This window comes from Hippichthys cyanospilos, chromosome 6 (assembly GCF_059441005.1).
Source record: "Hippichthys cyanospilos isolate Australia breed blue-spotted pipefish chromosome 6, RoL_Hcya_1.0, whole genome shotgun sequence".
Classification (NCBI taxonomy): Eukaryota; Metazoa; Chordata; class Actinopteri; order Syngnathiformes; family Syngnathidae; genus Hippichthys; species Hippichthys cyanospilos.
In genome coordinates this window covers 11,560,772-11,581,067 of record NC_142374.1, presented here as the reverse complement: position 1 = coordinate 11,581,067, position 20,296 = coordinate 11,560,772, and the positions used below count along the sequence as shown (strand labels likewise).

Sequence of the window (20,296 nt, the reverse complement as noted above, 5' to 3'; positions counted from 1 at the left end):
ATTGAATTTGGATGTAAGGCACTATCCGTCCATCCATCCCGTATGTACCCGTATGTACGTTTGTCCCTCACGACAGTACAGAGTGTTTAAAACAATGCAGCACTTTTGTCATTGCACCCATTGCAAACACGACATATTCTAATGGACACCATCAGAGCTCAGTTTGGCAGACAAAATAAAGAAATCAAGAGTGTTGCTCGGAGGCAAATTCCCCCCAAAAATTGGAAAAAATGGAAAATTGTGCAGGTAGCTATGACAAGCTTCTTTGAGCTGTGTCTGCATCCCTCAGTGGGGGAAAAGTGTCATCAGATTTCATCTCTGTGGATGTCAGGAAAATCAAAACATAACAAGGAAGCTTCACATTGTGGGAGTACTTTTTGCAGACAACATCACACACACAACAAGCAAACATGTGTAGTATGATCTCATCCGCTTGTACCAATTTGAAACAAACTTGAGCAGGCTATGATGCAAATCTTCATTACAGAAATGTTGAAATTTAATATACTGTATTACAGCATTGGAAAATATTAAGAATGTTTGTAGCATGATTGTAAACCATATCAACACAAAAAACATACCCCCCTGTTCCATCTTTTTCCATGTACAGTATAACCTTTTTTCAAAAACCTCCATGGAGCCACTAGAGCGGCGCTAACAAGCAGCATGCGTGTTTTGATACAACGCACGCACACATACATAACACATATGCACAACGCAGACAAACACGGTGAGAGGCCAATAAGTAACAGCCAATAAATAAATAAAAAACTTGTAAAAATGTAGTTAATATTTTATGATTAATAGTGATGTGCTTGTATTATTTTGACAGTACAGTCGGCCCCCGGTTTACGAACACCCTCTTTTACGAACATTTCGACTTACGAGCGTGGAACACGGAGTTTTTTGTCCCCCAGTTACGTGCAAACCTTTCGTCTTACGAACAATCTGACATGCCGGCCATTGTTTTAGTTCAGATATTTTCGCTCTACTGCGTCAACAAAATCAATGGACGACGCTGGTCACGTCAACGTTGAACGCTATTGCTCTTACAATGTCACAGTCACTGTCTCAGTCACGGTGTCAGTCACGGAGTCAGTCACGGAGATGCCGATATGCTATTGGTCGATTTAGGTCACGGTCTCGGTCTCACTCACTGAGATGCTATTGGCCGGCGTCACGTCAATCACAGAAATGCCGATATGCTATTGGCCGAACGCCTTTATCTAGCTTGATGGCACAGCTGGTCGGGATGGAAGGAAGGAGAGAAAATGAGTGAAAAACGGAAGGAAGGAATGTTGTGAAGACTTTGCAAACTTTATCTGTAGACGTGGCTTCTAAAATTGCAAGTGGCGGTAAAGGAAGAAGTAAGAGGATGATGACAATAGAAACCAAGCAGGAGATAATAAAAAAAAAAATACGAAGGAGGCGCATGCATAGTTAACCTTGCTCGTGAGTATGGACGGAACCGCTCGGCAATCTTCTAAGGGCAAGACTTTCCTTGCCGGGGGACGGGCCTCGCTCGACAACAAAATGGAGAGGCTTCTTCTATTATGGATTAAAGAGAAAGAAATCGCCGGTGATATGTTTTAGTTTGAGAAAAGTTCCCGTTTAAGAAAATAAATCAATAAATTCTGCGGGTTGGTCTCTGCTCCCCTCCGCCTCCATCACGGAGAATTTTGTCCCCCACTTACGAGCAAACATTTCGTCTTACGAACAACATGCCGGCAATTGTATATGCAAATATATTTTTGCTTAGCTGCGTCAACAAAATCAGCAGTTGACGCTTGTGACAGTAATGTGAACGCTATTGCTCTTACAACGTCACAGTCACTGTCTCAGTCACGGTGTCAGTCACGGAGTCAGTCACGGAGATGCCAATATGCTATTGGTCGATTAAGGTCACCCGGTCTCACTCACGGAGATGCTATTGGCCGGCGTCACGTCAATCACAGAAATGCCGATATGCCGACTTTGCAAACTTTATCTGTTAGACATGGCTTCTAAAATTGCTAGTAGCGGTAAAGGAAGAAGTAAGAGGATGATGACAATAGAAACGAAGCAGGAGATAATAAAAAAAAAGAGGAAGGCACACGCATAGTTAACCTTGCTCGTGACTATGGACAGAACCGCTCGGCAATCTTCTAAGGGCAAGACTTTCCTTGCCGGGGTACGGACCTCGCTCGACAACAAAATGGAGAGGCTTCTTCTATTATGGATTAAAGAGAAGGAAATTGCCGGTGATATGTTTTAGCATCTCCGTCACTGACACCGTGACTGAAACCGTGACTGTGACATTGTAAGAGCAATAGCATATCAGCGTAACTGTGATAACTTTGCGGGTTGGTCTCTGCTCCCCTCCGCCTCCACCCAGCTCAAGTCACGTCGCCCCAAAGGTAAATGTCATTTTTCCTTTGTATATGTTATTTAATTTAACTGTACAGTAGATTATGTTACTCATTTTTAATATGTGTATAAAGTCGTGATTTTTTTACCTAAGGTTTTTGCACGCGTTGCACGCATTCACTAATTAACATAGGTTTGGATTGCCCGTCATACGAGCAGTTTGAGTTACGAGCGTAGCCGCTGAACGGATTAAGTTCGTAACACGGGGGCCCACTGTATCTAAAAAAATAATAAATCTGGAGTTTTGATTTTAAGTACCAAAAATATATATATATATCATGATTTTATTAGTAAGGCCCACTTGGAAATAGAATTTCCTCTATGCGGCCTACAAGCCAAAACAAGTGTGACACCCCTGGGTCAAAGAATGCAGGTGTTAGGTTTTAAACAGTTTACTGCTGCCAAATAAATGTGTGAATACCCTGCTAAGAAGGGATCGTATGATGGTTGTAAATCTGATTGATGACGTCAGTGACTCCCCAGCCATGAACCTCACCATACGTCATTCCAGTTTAACATTTATCCCCAAAGGTTTTTGAAAGAACCATAGCTTTTAAGTGGCCAGTTGATACTTGGTGCCTTGTTTCTGCTTTCGGAAAACAATTCAAGTTGACAAACTGAATATGGTTCCAAACACCAAACCAATCAAATGCAAACAACAGGCATTCCCAGAAATATAGTTTGCTACATTTCTCTATATCTGTCACAGGTGTTGTTCATAGCTGCTTGTATGAAAATGACGGAGAAAAAAAGTTTCCCTCCTGGGACAGACTAGCTAAGCAAGCTTCCAGTTTTTCTCCGGCATGAAAATGTTGTGCCAAGTATATCTACAACCAGATCCACCTCTTCTCTACCCCTTCTGCCACCGTGGGTTGAAAAAAAAAAAAAAAAAAAGGAAACTATGTCTTGACAGGACACAAACAGGACACAAATCACTTCAGTCAAATTCATAGCATTTTGCAGCAAAATGACACTTGTCAGTCTCTTATTTTTATCCAACCACAGGAAACGGATGCGTTGATTTCCACATAGGGCTGAATAGCGTGCGCACTCTCAAGAGATTATTGGTCTGAGCGCTGAAAACTGAACGGGTTGTGTCCATTTACTTTCAGCTGGCAGGGCCTTCTCGAGCTAAGGTCTCCTGTGGTGTACTTTCATCTCATGTGACATCACAAAGTGACCATTTTGACCATTCGCATTGAAGTTTTGGGAACGCCTAGGTACCTCTGTATTTTTACCATCCGCACTTAGATGTCGAAGAGTACTTACCCTTTTTAACACACCATGGTTAACAAGAAACCACATCCTCTGGAGGTGAAGTTCCTCCAAGTTGTCCACTCGTAACTTCTGAGAGAAGAGGAAGAAGAGCAGAACTCTTATAAATTGAAGGAAACAAATTGGAGTGGAATGTTGACTCAAGCGAAGTAAAGCACTTACCATTTTGCTGATGTTTGATAGCTTAAAAACTTCCTCATGATGGACTCTGATGGTGTAGTTGATGGGAAAGTTGTGCTTCTGCAACGCATAAAGAACCATTATAGTTCCTAATTCATACAAAGAATGACGTGTATTTAATCCAATGTTATTAAACAATAATAAACTATAATTTCATTACAGTCAGGTATACCTTACCTTATTACTTTAAACACATTATACTGAATTATTTCCCAGTCATATCAATTTGCATAAATGCTAAATCAATTATTTCATTAATGTAATTTATTAAATTTTGTAATTAAGCATGCTAGTCACATATGTGCTTGTGCCAGTGTTGTGTGTGTAATGTGTCAAAATTTGTGGGAAAAAAAACATTCAAAATCATTTATTATTTAACATTAAAAAAGGAAGGATTGTTTTGTTTGTTTTGTTTTGTTTTAAATTAAAGGCCTCCCACTATTAAATGCCAGGATCCCTCTGCAACTGTCTTATCGAAGTTATCTTTCAGACCACACTGGGCATTACGGAAATAAGGGTCATATGTTCTCTATTTTCTGTTCCAACCGCTCTCACCATAGGAACTACTAATTGATTTAACTGAATTGAGCAAATTTAAGAAAAGTAGCATCGTTGGGCTATTTTAGGGTGCTTCCTAATTGATTTGCTGTTTAAATAAACAAAGTTTCAGTTGAAATAAACATGGCCTTATACACTCCAATAACATCAGTTTCCCTTCGCTTTAGAATGGGGATAGGCAACTCCTAGAGAGCTGCATACCTGCATGTTTTTGATGTAAAAAACACACATAAAGTAAGTCAATTCCTAAATTTATTTGCTCTGCTGTGACCTGACCTGACCTGACCCTGCTATGACACCTCCCAAGAAGTATGGTTGCATGTTGTATGTAGTATGTTGTATGGTTGTAAACATGCCATCATTCTCTTACCATGTAGCGTCGCCTGTGGCTCAAGTTGTCGCTAAGCGTCTTCAAGGGCGTGCACATGCTTGGTGGTGTTGGTGCCATCAGAACAGGCATGAGCAGAAATAGACCTATGAGGAGGGGAAATGAACACAAACAATATGAATGGGCCAAATCAAGTGTAGGTACTTAAGCCTTTAACATATTGTCAAGTACCTGCTAAGCAAGGGGAGAATATGCAAACTGCGTAAATCAGCACAGGTACTTCTCAATTTATATTTTGCAAGCCCCCACCGAGGAAGGAGATCCCCCCCCCCCCCACTTGCCACATTGACTATAAATAAGATTATTAAGTATATTAAGATTATTAAGTATACCTAAAACATGATCCTTTTTAACATAAACAAAAGAGAAAAGCAATATACAGTGGACCCCTGGGGTACGACATCCCTGCCTCACGTTTTTTCAGCTTACGACGTGATCAACGACGCTTTTCGTCCCTTCTTGATGGTATTTTTCTTGCATTACGACAAAAACCACTGTCGTGACCCTAGGGGTTGGCTGTGTTTGTGTTTTTGGCTCCATCTGCAGGTGTTTTTAAGTGATTGCTCTTATTTTGTGGTCCCATCAAACTACCTGCGTTGCAACACGTCACTCAGATGCTGGTCTACTATTGGCCTGTGTCACGACTCCCTAAGATATTCATCTGCTATTGGTCGGCGTCACTGTCAAAATGGCAGCATGCTACGGACTGGATCGAGTCTGAGTGCTTAAAATAACTATTTATTGTGTATTTTACTGCTTGATTCAAACTTGAATGGGTGAGCCATGGGTCCCAAAATTGCTAGTGATGTTAAAGAGAGAAGAAAGAAGATGATTTAGACGGAAAGGCTAGACTACCCTCACTCGGAAATATGGTCATAACAAGCTTGTCACATAAAGGTAAATAAATCCTTTCTATATTTTTTATTTATGATGTTTTTTAATTGTATACATGTATAGTATATGTACGCAGCACTTACTGTACTATTTTGATACCATTTCGTTTACCATTTTTTAATATGTAGATACAATTTTGATGTTTTTACCTGGGGTTTACATGCATTAGCGAATTAACTTATGTTTGGATTGCCTGCCATATGGCGAATTTGCGTTACGATCCCAACTGCGGAATGAATTAATCTTTTAAACCAGGGGCCCACTGTATATCAACTTTCAACAACATTACTTTAAAACATGTTTTTAAGGTGCCAGTTCTTATTTTATCGCTATTACACTTCACACTACACCACAGAAACAAAGCCTTTTGCCTGGGGTCACCCCCAGGGTGGGGGTCATGGTACCCACCCCCCGCTGTAGGTGATAGATGGAAAGCAGGAAATCTCTTAAATCATCGTTTACACCTGGAATGTATTAGACATACACAGTGGTGCATCTATAGAAAGTTTAACCTGAGGTGGTGAAGGGAGGCAGGAGGTTCATTTGGAAGGGCAGAGGTTATATCCTTCCAACAAACACGCACGCGCGCGCGAACACACACACACACACACACACACACACACACGTTCAGGTTTCATTTTCTGCATTCTATGTTTTATGTATGTTACATGAATAACTTAATGTTGAGTAATAAGCCATTCCTTTCTTCAGCCATTTCTTAACAGTTACATTATTTTTTATTAGAAATGTTTCACGTTCTATAATTCGTCCGTTTCACAAAGTTATCGGTTCATCAGATACATTGACAATGGTCTTTAAGCCAATTCAAGGTGGTAGTCAGCAAAATGTTGGCTTAATATATAGTGCCTTCGCATTGCTTTTAGTTAGGGATGGTCGGATCCGATCTATAGATTCAGGAGCAACCAAGATCCAGGCCAGAATGACTTCATTAGTATCAGATCGTTTTTATTAGAAGCTTTGTGTTGTCATGCTGAAAACACTGCTAAAGGGGACCGACCATAATAAAAAAAAAAAAAAGAAAAAAAAAGCTGTGACGCTAGAGCATTGGTATAAGTATTGGATATGAAAAAGTGGGATGAAGCCATCCTAACTCTCCATACTAATCTCATCTTAATGTATTAATTGTTCACTTACCATTGTTAACTCTAGAGTTTTTTGTTGTGTTGAGAAGTAGTGCTGTGCGATACAAGATCAAGTACAGTACTGTACCTTTAGGTTAATAAAAAAAAAATACAGCATTTTAAATCATTTGCCTGATTAAATACCCTATCCTTTTTTCCAAATAAAACTTTTTATTAAACTTGCCATTATATATTTATAGAACTTTAAAAATGAATTATGAGCAGGAAATAATAAAAATTAAAAAAACATCAAAGGAATACGGGGAGGAATACATGGAGCTTGAAATCAAAGCAGGACTACGAAAGTAAATGTGAAACTGGAATTATAAACGTGCAAAAATGAATAAACAGTTCTCCAAACAGTATTAAAGGATACAGAAAATACAAATGATTGTAGCTATAGCGATACATGCTTTCTCAAATAAAACATTGTTGAGCTTTTGTACATTTGTGCTTTTAGACAGACACTTATCATGAAACATACAATAGTATGAAAAGACAGAGTATTTATTGTCATGTGCATAGTATAGAAACAAGTTTCTCCATGCAATGAAATTCTTACTTTGCCGTGCACTTGCGTACATGTAAAAATTGGCTTAATAATGTGAGGCTATGTGTATCCTCCCATTTTTAATGAAAACGAGTTACTTTAACAAGGACGCAAACACAGTATGCGGTCATGTGGCTGTCCGGCTCCGTTTCACACACACACAAAAAGATTTTAATTTTTTTAAATCCAATGCAATTATATTGGCAGAGATGAAAGTGTAAGAGAAAACGATTGCAATGTTGTCTCTCGTAAGCGAGGCAGCTGAATAAAGTCTGATGTACTGTTATTCTCCCTCCGTGTTCTGTTTAGTCATTATGACCTTTTGACAGGAAAATAACACTCACTACACCACTAAAGTAGAGTTACACGATCCTCGTAATAAGTGAGAACGATGTCTGTCTTTGATCTCTGCCGGAATTTCAATACTGTCAGATCTGGACAGCTCCATGTGCTGAGAAAGTACCGGGATTTGTTACGCCTACAATTGAAATACACTTGACCTGGAGTTTCTCCACAGGGAGTATGTATCCTGAGAGGTTAAACACACCAGATCTGCTGTGCATCCGAGTCAACAGCCAAGCATGAACCTCTTTACTTTGCAAACACCCTTGCGTTCAACTTGTGTACGTGACCGCAAGGGTTGAGATGCGGTTAAAAAGCCATTAGAGTTCACGGACCTGCAAAACACATGATTTTTTTGTGTCTTACTTTAGGCTATTTTTGGCAATGGCAAGAAAGTACACATGATAATGCTATTTACATGAGAGTAGAACAAGCAAACGTGGTGAGACTTCACCAAAATAAAATTATTCCCATACCAAACAGCGCATGGACACCGCTTGTATTTTGATACAAAGGCTTTTATCTTGAAGTTCTTGTGTTTTGATACAAAGGCTTTTTTTGAAGTTCTTGTATTTTGATACAAAGGCTTTTATTTTGAAGTTGTTCCTGGCAATAGCTGACTTTACAAAGCAAAACCTGTTCCCCATTTTTTTTGTTCCCAAACTCTCTTATGAACCATTTTTACCGGCCTCTGATCTCAAAACTTAGGTACGTGTGAGTATGTATTTGCATGGAACTTCACGGTCATTCCGGCCCTCTGACTGAAACTAGAATTACAATGTGGCCCACCAAAAAAAGGAGTTTGACACCCCTACATTACTACATAGGGGTGGTCCCCATTCTAAACAAGCCACCAAGGCTACATTGTGGTGAGAAAACCACTCAATTTACGTTGATCCGGCCTCACAATGACCGTAAAGAAGATAAGCAGTAAAGAAGAGAAAGGTGGCTGAAGCATTTTGAAACCAGACATAAATTGTGGCAGTGTGTTTAGTTACCCAGTGGTCCTGCAGTGATAAAACTGGCCAAGGCTAGCTCACGCCGTGTTTGCAGCGAGAGCTTAATGTTATTACAAGAGTCTGTTTTTTGCAAGCTTGGCTGTAAAAAATATTGAATTTTTTTTTACCTTGCAGTCAGATGCACTTGAGTTTGAGTTTAGTTGCAATATTTCAGTACATTATTTCAACTAACTATCAAGTCAACGTGTTTATTGTCATGTGTGCAGCATGCAATAAAATTCTTACTTTCTCGTCCACACGAATGTTGTAAAAATAAGTACCAAGACAAAAAACAAGGAATACCCAACACACAAGTAACAGGGCATAATTATGAGCAGTAATGTTCGTAGGTTATCTACAAATACCTACAATAATGTGCAAGATAAAATAATGTGCATGCTACCTACAATAATGTGCGTGTGTGTGTGTGTGCATGGTTGGTTAGGTACGGCTATTTACAAGTTGTGTGCAAAAGAAGCAGCAGCGTGAATATGGCAAAAAAAAGTTCAGAAATAAGTGCATTGTCTTGGCATAGTCACAGCTGTATGAGATGTATGAGAGTGATATTATTCATTGTATTGTACAACTAGTCGTATAGCTAGTACTATACCATGCTTAGGAGTAGTGTATACAGTACATGGTGGTGAGTTACTGGTATGGTTTCTTTCTAACAGAGCGGCCTTGTTTTTCTTTTGGTTTTTTTATTCCAATTCATCAGCAGGAAATTGTTGCATTATATAGCATTATATTTTAGTCGGGTTAAAGCAAAAATGAACAGCAAGGTTTTCAGCACAGAATTATATGTACTGAAAGTCTGAGCATATTCTAGGTAATTGTAAAGTTTGTTCCACAGTTTAGGGGCACAGAAACAGAACGCTGCTTCGTTTTGTTCAGTTCTGAAACTGGAGAATTGGAAACACTCAGTCAGAACCCAGTTCCAAGGATTCTATCAGCCAGACGTGCATGTGATGTTTCCAAAGATATCTGTAATGCAGATGTTCATCAGTTTATTTTCCATTCATTCATCTAAAAACTCAATCAAAACAATATCCTTCCTTCAGAAGTTTTCACAAGTCTTCTAAGCTACTCATGTTCATGTGCTGAAATGGAAGTAGTACATATGGCCAAAAATAAAAATAAAAAACAATTCCCCAAGGTCACCAAGGACGGGGATCAAGCCAACATTCTTCTAGCTGGGTTATTAGCGCTGATGCGCTGAGTCATTCTGTGTAATGTTACACAGAACAACAAACGTGCAAAAAAATGGCACGTTTTGAATTGTGGGTCAATGTAAATCGCGTACAGCTTTGTGACACTTGGACCAGACTCATTTGAGAATATGTTTCTCAAACTCCTTGAAGTTACTTAGCATCTCATTCTTCTGTTTCATGAAGTAAACCTTGCAGCATCTTGTGTCGTCATCAATGAAAGCCACAAAATATGTCCTTCCACGTATAGATTTGGTCTGCTTGGGACCACAGACACTGTTAATCAACTGCATCTTGCATTTGGAATGGATTTCTACAATTGACTTGAATGGCTTTTTAGCCAATTTGCCTTCCACACACCCGACACAGAAGGGAATCTCTTTTTCTGCAGAGAAGTTCAGGCAGTTCACCAGATCTTTGAGCTCCTTAAACTTAGTGGTGTGACCAAGGTGCTGGCGCCACAGACTGGGGGCTACTGATGCACTGTGAAATACAGTCTCACCTCCTTCAATATCCAGCTGGAATAGTCCATCACCTCTGCACAATAGCATCCACAGCTAGCATCTCCGTCCCCATTATCATGCCCCATAGTCCTTTAGCCTTTAGCGCAGGGGTGGGCAACTCCAGCCCTCGAGGGCCGGTGTCCTGCATGTTTTCCAGTTTTCTCTCCCTAACACACCTGATTTAAACCATTAGCTCATCAACAAGCTCTGCTGGAGCTTGAGAACAATCCTAATCATTTGATTCAGGTGTGTTTGAGAGAGAAAACAGGAAAACATGCAGGACACCGGCCCAAGAGGCCTGGAGTTGCCCACCCCTGCTTTAGCGTGTTCCATCTGAAAGGGCCATGTTGCCCACTTCTCTGGTCCGCTCAGCCTGTCAATAAACAGGTTACCCTCTATTGTGAAATCCCACAATACTGTTTATCTTCACACAAAGTCCGTGCACAACAGCTTTAGCCACAATCTGGGCGCATAACTTATTTTTGGGCAGAGTTTTACTCAACAGCATGCACATACACAGCCATTAAAGATAAAACGATAGGAAGGAAGTTATTTTTCTGTTCTTCTAAGGCAGACAGCAGAGGTAGAACCAAATGCTTTCTATTGGACAAACTATTGAAAGCAACATCATTACAACAGAGCCAAGCGAGAGCAATCACCTGGCTTGTAGAACAGTGAAGGAGTAACTTGGGATACCTGGTACACGCAATATATACTTCCATTTTTTAAAAGCTGTTGAACTGTAGTTACTGTGCCAAGAGAGCGATAGTGCAACATTAACAGCACGGTATGTAGCACAGTATCAGCAACTGGATTGCATCGTTGAACCTTTTTTTCTGTCACACTGGTTTTGCCGCAAAAGGAGGGACTCGCAACGCAAAACAAAAACGGCAATGGCACTGAAGGAGAAAAGATTAGTGCCGCTACATCCCAGAAAAGACGTGAAATTTCTCAGCAGTGCTCTCCTCTCCCCATCTATGGTAAACTGCACAACAACACCACATCCTGCGTGAACAAGCCAAATGCCGACAGTTAACGTCCGGCAACTGAAAGCCTTCTGAATAACAACAGTGCTGCTGAAAAGTCACTTTTCTGCATATAAAACAGCAGGTCTTTTAAAACCACAAAAATGAACTAAAGCTCAGCAGTATCTAAGGAAAAAATATACACAAAAAACATGCATTAAGGGCAAAAAACGGTTATATTCACATGGCCTGGACTTTCTCATTCGAGGTATGTTCAATTTCCTTCAATCAAGACACCACAGAGAATATGCCCATGCGTGTCTGATCTAACTGAAGATGAGGTCTCGCAACTGGGTTTTGGCGTGTTCTGTTGGGGCCATACTTTCCGTTTCAACACTTAGTCTCAGCAGAGAGAATCCTGTCAAATGAAATTTGCTTCAGGCTCTTTTGTGAAAAACATGCACGGTAGAAGTATTGGACGTACTAAATTGTCTTTAGGTGTGATTGGGTGCATGAATGGTTGTTCGTCTCTGTGTGCCCTGCGATTGGCTGGCAACTGCGATTGGCTGTTCAGGGTGTGCCCGAAGCCAGCTGGGATAGGCACCAGCAAGCCTGCGACCCTTGTGAGGATAAGAAGCCATACAAAATGAATAAATGGATGGTTTGGGTCCCGTTTGCACCCAGAGGAGGAAAATGTCTTCTCAACAGTCTTTCTCAACTCAACAGCTGAAATCAATTAACAATCACCAAGGCCCTCACCTGAAGCAACCACCACTCTTTATGGTCTGCAGTTCCACAGGTCAGGAGTCGGTACAACAAGCAATGCTCCAGGAACATTTGCCTACTGTATTAATGTGCTCAAGTGTTTGCTGAGACCGCGTTGGCTGAGAGGACTTACTGTAGCTGTTTATTTGATGTTATTGTTTGTTTGATTTAGATTTAGCTTAAATTTTATTGATAGCCAAATGGTTTGTTTACTTATTTTTACATTTCTACCTTACCAAGGTTTTTCACCTGACTGTTCACTGACTGTTAACTTGATCACATTCAAAATAGACTTTTCCGGTTCAAAATAAAAAAGAGAAACAGAAATCAGTCTTGTCAATGAATCAAAGGATCGAAGTCTCAGTGGTCCAACTGCAAAAATCCATTTTTCAAGTTTGGCTCAGAGTTTTGGCTCAGAGTCTCTCATTATTGATATCTCTGACAGGAACATACAGAAAACAAACACATAACTTGACATTTGTAGACTTCAGTGGTTCCTATTACAAGGAAAGCATCTTTTAAAAAACAGTCCCATTGGCACAAATTACAAGCCAGTCTTCCAAAATATGTTTGTGTAAATCAGAAATCTCAATAGGCACTTTGATTGCTTTGAAGACGAAGAGGAAATATTTTTAGCCATTCATGTCAAAAAGCAGATGTGGATGTCTGATTCGACAATTACAAGCAAGTTTGGCCTTTCTGCTCCGCTACTCAACAGACCACCCAAATGTCTTTGGTTGTATAAGTAGAGGAGACAATGTGAAAAGGGATATTCAAATTACAATTAATAAAATCTCACAGAAAACAAGGACATGTGCTATTCTTTCACCCCATTATCTGTTTCTCTGTAAACAAATTAGGCTTGAGATAAATTCAAAATCTTCATTTGATTGAACATATTTAGGGTGTATTACTTTTCATTGAAATAATTTTTGTCACGGCCATATTCCCTATTGAGGGTAGCCTGCTTCGGCAGCCATCTTTGTGACCCTGTGCAGCGACCAATAGCAGACCAGCGTCTTCATGACCCCATGACGCCCACCAATAGTAGACCAGTATCTTAGGGAGTCGTGACACCGACCAATAGGAGACCAGCAGTGTAGTGACGTAAGCGGTGACGCGTGTATAGGTGTGTGAGCGTACACTGACCGCCATGTTGGATGTGTCATACACACTGACTGCCATGTTGACTGTATCGTAAGGAGAAAGAAATGGTGTTAAGTGGGGACAAAAAAATGTCGCGGGCCACGTCGTAAGGTGAAAAAAACCTCAGGCGGGGACGTCGTAAACTGGGAGTCCACTGTACTACTGTACTTTTCCCACAGATGCAACAGTAGCACGTTCAAGCAATAGTCGGCTTCACTTCATTATTCATCAGAAGTCATTGTCAATTTTCAGATACCCATCAAAAATAACAGGGTTTGTGGGTTCTTTGTAAGACAGCGATCATGGTTTAGGAACCATTTTGGGACAGAAAACCATTTTTGGAAGACAAGTATTCAAATGTTGGGCCACATTTGAGTAATTTTAATGCAGATATATCTGGAATTCCCTCATCAATCCACTGTATTTTTCTACAGAATAAAGTCTCCTTCAGTTCATGCCATTCATTCGTTAAATCACTAAGTAGTAAGAGTTAGAGTTAAATCCACTGCCCATGAAGCAATTTTTTTTTATCATACCCAAATTGCTTCGAGACTAATCAACAATTCATCATTCATATTTGACCGATCAGTTGACCAGTTATTTTCGATTCACAACCATGTATGTATGAAAAAAACAAGACTGATTTCCCTAATATGAGAAGCATATTAGATTAAATCAATGTTAATTTTACATATCACTAACACTGGGTTTCAGTATTTGATCATGTCCAACAGTACTTACTCAAGCAGAATGTCTATCATATACTTGGTAAGAAATGTAACCTGATGCAAACCACAACAACCATCCCTTGCCAGATTTGATTTAAACATATCAAGTCAAATGCTGCCTTCTGGCGCAGGTACTTATTTCTTAGGCTGTCAGAAAAGACAAAAGCAATGCAAAATATTCAGACACTCCGTAACATATGACAGGCCGAAATGGTTGTCATCAAAGCCCTGCTCATACTAAACAGATGCCAAATGTCTTTTCCCGACATAAATATGTGTAAATCCAGGACTTTTAAAGCCTTCCATTTCTTAATATCATATTTAACTTTTTGAAAATTGCCGGGGATCTGTGCTGTATAGCTCGATCAAGCTTTAATCACAAATGTGTTAAAGCGAGCAGCCTTGTTAGTAATGGAAGAGTGATGCCATGGAACCTCAACTGCTAGATTCTCGGTTAGCCTCAGTGTGAACTGTCTGGCAGTGTTTCCTGATGTTTTTTTGTTTTTGTTTTTTAACACATTCCTTTTCATTCTTAAACAAAATACAGGTAAAGTGCATGGCTCGGCTGCAACCAGCAGCAGCACTAATTTCTGGTGAACTATAGTATGTATGGATGTAAGGATGGATGGATGGATAGCCTTTATTATCATTACACCTGCAAGTACGAGGCAATGAAATCTTAACAAGCTCGGAGAAAGAGAAACATTCAACACAAATGACTGACAGGGGAAGACAAGCTGACACGGCCTGACAGTATTCGCCATGGGGCAGTGCTCCGCTAACAGCAAGAAAACTAGTTACAAAAGGAAAGTGAGGCTAAAGTCAGGGAAAAATATCAATCCATGGGCTAATCTAAATTTCCTCTGGTTTAACTAGTACCGACACCAGCACCATTTATTTTCCTTAGGACAATGCACATAAATAAACAAAGCAAAAAAGGCATCTGTGTTTGCACAATGTGTTTTTCGTATTGCTTCAACACTCCTCTGTGTGTAAATGCTCACCCTCCCCTATTTGTCCCCTGAGGGAAAAAATAATACTGCACCTTGCAAAAAAGGAAAGAAGAGCTCATTACCTATAACAGACCGTATTAGTAGTTAAAGAAACCTTGACTTTTTTTTAAACCAAGTACAGTAATTATTCAACGCATATTACTACTGTGCATAAAGTTTTTGAGTGGGCCAGCCAGAGAAATTCTTTGGAGTGTCCAGAATAGGTTGTGCACAATATATGCCCTTGCAAATCAATTGTATTTGGTTGTTAAGTGTGGTCACTCACAGTCTTTCACACAGTATCCTTCAAAGATCTTACATGAGACAAAAGTGGGTAATAAAGGAGGGTAATAAAGGTAAAGGCACAAAGAGGCAGCTTGTTTAAACCAGATGATGAAGTCAACAACCCAACTTTTCTTTCGATTATCAGTGGAAAGCTACTGTGGCGCTATGTTGGACTACAAAGGCCCTCGGACTGCAAAGGCAGAGAGCGCTTTAGCATTTGCCAAAATCGTCTGCACATTGTTAACCTGTTCCCCACTTCATTAGTCATGAAAGGGTGTGCTATAAGGTCAATGGTTCACTTGTAGAAGTCTTTCTTCTCCATGCCGTTATTCCCATTTTCTAAACAATAATAAAAGGCATGTTAGGTAAATCAATATTGTTATTAGCACAGCAGTCATAGTAGATGGGTTTAACGTATGAGTCTACTATTCACTAAGAACCATTCGGTACAAAACATGTCGCTTTTGCATTCACTTTCATCAAAATATTAGCTTTTGTTTAATAAGACTGAAGAACTTTCACCTCACATCTTGGACTCGACGATCTGTAAAAAATCAGTAACACATGCATAATTGTGTTAATTTGTAAAAACAAAGCAACTGCAAAGTAAAAACCCTCCTAAAAATCATGCGTTTGCCTGTGAGCATCTGCATTGCGAGTTCTACCTAGTAAAGTGCCCTAGTCGGGTTCTACTGTACAAAAAACAGTCTACAGTGCAAGCGCTTGCCACACTCAATTTAATATTTTTTTCTCAATTTTATTGAGCATTGCAAGAACATAATAACAGTCGGAAAAAATACAAAAAAAGCTAACAGCTGATACTCAAAAGGAGTAGATTGAAGTTCAACGAACTTAAAAAATATCCTGACTCCCCAAACATAGAAAAAAGCTGTGTTAGCTTTATATCAGCAATGACTTAGAATAATAGCAGAAGTGTTTTTTCCACATCAGTCAGGTTGCGTTGATGTGTTGTTCATACAGCATGCCGTATAAGGAAGAAACAAACATCTTAATCTCAAAGTACAATAAATCAAAATAAATATGAAAGCACTTTCAAGTCTTTTGGGTATATACCGGCATATCAAGGTTAGGTGGGTGTGGGGAGAACTTCCTATCAAGCTATGTTCAGAAAAGTATCCCATTTTCATTTGTATATAGAAAAGAGCCACCACTTAACTCCAAAAAAATAACCACAAATTACCCAGTTCAAAATAACCCAGAGACGTACAGGTGGAATTGATTCAATGCCCTATTCAGACACATGATCATTTTAGCCCCCTTTTTATGCACACTCCACCTCAGTCTACTGGCTCCCGCACATTAGTTATAGGGGACTCTATCACCCGTGACATTAACCTTAAAGCGCCAGCCACAGCCATGTGTATTCTAGGGGCTAGAGCACCCAACATTGTAGCTAGTCTTAGGGAGCTGACACGCAAGAGGCCTAGACACCAGCGTAGTGCAAACAGCACTAATTACTCAGACATAGTGATACATGTCGGTTCCAATGATACCAGACTGAGGCAGTCTGAGATTAAAAAGAAGAACGTAGCTAGGATTTGTCGCTAGAAAGATGAATCGGCATCGAGTAATTGTCTCAGGCCCTCTGCTTGCGAGAGGCAATGATGAGAGGTTTAGCAGATTTTTTAATTAACCGATCCACTGACGTTCACCAGACCATTGGAAATCTCTTACCTAGATTTCTTTGATAATAAAATGGTATTTGAAGTGTAAACTCTCCATTGTAATCATGTTTCAACATGTACAGATTAGACTTTCATTCAACGTCCGGGCCGCGCTGCTAATATGACCTCAGCTGCGCGAGACCTCAAAGGAAAGGGGGAACTGTTCACTTGCTGTACAGTGTATAAGGTTTAATCAATTCAGTTAAAAAAAAATGTGTGTGTGTGTGTGTATATATATATATATATATATATATATATATATATATATATATATATATATATATATATATATATATATATATATATATATATACACACACACACAATATATATATATATATATATATATATATATATATATATATATATATATATATATATATATACACACACACACACACACATTTTTTTTACATTTTTTTAAACTTTTTTTTCCCCCTCATTTACCGTGAAAAACGAGGGATCACTGTATTTACAGGCATAAGCCATTTTATAACTTTTTTCACCATTAATGTGACCAAAGAAGAAAATATTTGAAGTCTTTTAAGAGAGAAGGTCAAAATAAACAACTGTGATTGCATGTTTTTACAATTGTGCATTGGTAATGTGGCTATGTTCATACTTAACCAATAATATTTAAAGTAATATTAAATGGGAGTCAGCACACACGTAAGATCTTTAAAATGCATTGGAGAAGGTATTGCAGTCACGTTTCAAAAAGCTGTCTCAAAAACCAATAAACGCACAAGAAGAAAAATTGTTTAGGGAGGCTGCCAAGAGCAACATTGAAAAAGCTTCAGGAATTTCTGGCAAGAACTGGCTCTTTGGTATGTGACAAATATTGCTCGTATTCTTTATATTTCTGGTTTTCTGGTAGGGTGGCAAGTTGGCAGCATTTCTTACAAAAAATAACTACACATATACAGTGGGCCCCCGGGTTACAAACTTAATCCGTTCAGCGGCTACGCTCGTAACTCGAACTGCTCGTATGACGGGCAATCCAAACCTATGTTAATTCGTTAATGCGTGCAACGCGTGCAAAAACCTTAGGTAAAACCATCACGACTTTATACACATATTAAAAATGAGTAACATAATCTACAGTACAGTTAAATTAAAAAACATATACAAAGGAAAAATGATATTTACCTTTGGAGCGACGTGACTTGAGCTGGGTGGAGGCGGAGGGGAGCAGAGACCAACCCGCAAAGTTATCACAGTTACGCTGATATGCTATTGCTCTTACAATGTCACAGTCACTGTTTCAGTCACGGTGTCAGTGACGGAGATGCTAAAACATATCACCGACAATTTCCTTCTCTTTAATCCATAATAGAAGAAGCCTCTCCATTTTGTTGTCGAGCGAGGTCCGTACCCCGGCAAGGAAAGTCTTGCCCTTAGAAGATTGCCGAGCGATTCCGTCCATAGTCACGAGCAAGGTTAACTATGCGTGTGCCTCCCTCTTTTTTTTTTTATTATCTCCTGCTTCGTTTCTATTGTCATCATCCTCTTACTTCTTCCTTTACCGCTACTAGCAATTTTAGAAGCTATGTCTAACAGATAAAGTTTGCAAAGTCTTCACAACATTCCTTCCTTCCGTTTTTCACTCATTTTCTCTCCTTCCTTCCATCCCGACCAGCTGTGCCATCAAGCTAGATAAAAGCGTTCGGCCAATAGCATATCGGCATTTCTGTGATTGACGTGACGCCGGCCAATAGCATCTCCGTGAGTGAGACCGGGTGACCCTAATCGACCAATAGCATATTGGCATCTCCGTGACTGACTCCGTGACTGACACCGTGACTGAGACAGTGACTGTGACGTTGTAAGAGCAATAGCGTTCACGTTACTGTCACAAGCGTCAACTGCTGATTTTGTTGACGCAGCTAAGCAAAAATAAATTTGCATATACAATTGCCGGAATGTCGGATTGTTCGTAAGACAAAATGTTTGCTCGTAAGTGGGGGACAAAAATCTCCGTGGTCCACGCTCGTAAGTCGAATTGTTCGTAAAACAGGGTGTTTGTAAACCGGGGGCCGACTGTATATGAAAATAAATAAACCCTGGTTGATATTTTGCAAAAACAAAAACACATGAAATCTCACAAATGTGTGTGGAACATTTGTTTTGGTCAGGTAATACCTAAGATTAACTTTTTTGGTCTTAATTCTAATAAGGTCCCATCATACCACCATAAGAGCACCATCACCAAAGTGAAGCAAGGTAGTGGCAAAATTATGCTTTGGGTCTGTTTTCATTTAGTTAGAACTGTAGCATTTAAGGTGAAGGGAATTATCAACAGTTCATCAGTCAGTGTTCACACAAATCCTTAACAGCTGTTGAACTGTAGTTACTGTGCCAAAATAGCAATAGTGCAGCATTGCGACGTTCAAACGTTTTTGTTCGAGTCAGACGGGTATTGCTGCAAAATGAGGGACATGCAATGTAAAAAAAGGAAGAATAATCCTTTCCGGGTCCACTGTAAAGTGCACAACAAGCTCACTCCCCACCCCTCGTGCGAATATGTGAACAAGCTAAATGCCGGCGGTAAACACCCGGTGAAAAAAAGCCTACCGAATGAGCGTAACAACGCATTTTTCCGCGTTCAGTGTGATTATAGCGGAACACCTCTCCCGAGAAAGCAAAGGAAAAGATCAGGAAACGCTTACAAGAACATCTGAACCTAAATGAAGGTTAATCAAACTGCCTTTAGATCAGAGGTGTCAAATGTACGGCCCGCATGCCGGATCCGCCCCTCGAGGAGTTTTAAAACGCCCTGCAAGGTTATTTCATTAAGTATTACAAAAATGAATAGGACTGGACCCATTAGTCTGCTGTCCATAATACTGTAACAAGCTTGCATGTGTTAGAGGATTCACTCAGCCGTGGTTCTGTAGGAGCACTTCTTTATGAAAGAAAAGAAATAGAACTGTTAACAGGCGCAGAGTCCCAAGCTGCTTTTAGCAGCAATGCTCCGGATAGCAACTAGAGTAGACCTCCTCTACAACGAAATCATGTTTGCAGCTCGAAATTTTTCACAACAGGGGACTTTTCACTATAGCAAATCTAGACATAAAAAAAAAAAAACATGTTGTGCAATCTAAAATCTGACTGAAATTAAAAGCAAAATCATCCAACTAGCCCACATTGAAAAAAAGAAAAAGAAATTGCCACACCTACAATAAGCATTCATGATCATACTTACATCAATTTCTTGCATGATGTCTTTACCTTTTGCTACAGCCGTCTTTCATCTTTATTACTTTCATCCTGTCTTCCATGTGTT

At 39.7% G+C, this 20,296-nt stretch overlaps 1 protein-coding gene across 4 annotated transcripts in view; it reads right to left on the bottom strand.

Moving 5' to 3' along the window:
* il34 (interleukin 34) overlaps positions 1-20,296 on the bottom strand; it is a 46,066-nt gene that overhangs the window by 12,964 nt on the left and 12,806 nt on the right. For all 4 annotated transcript variants that reach the window (XM_088417821.1, XM_088417824.1, XM_088417822.1 and 1 more), the window contains exons 3-5: positions 4,790-4,893; positions 3,844-3,921; positions 3,676-3,753 (exon numbers count right to left, since the gene is read on the bottom strand). In XM_088417821.1, the coding sequence (XP_088273947.1) occupies positions 3,676-3,753; positions 3,844-3,921; positions 4,790-4,893 (260 nt within the window). The remainder of the gene's footprint in view (positions 1-3,675; positions 3,754-3,843; positions 3,922-4,789; positions 4,894-20,296) is intronic.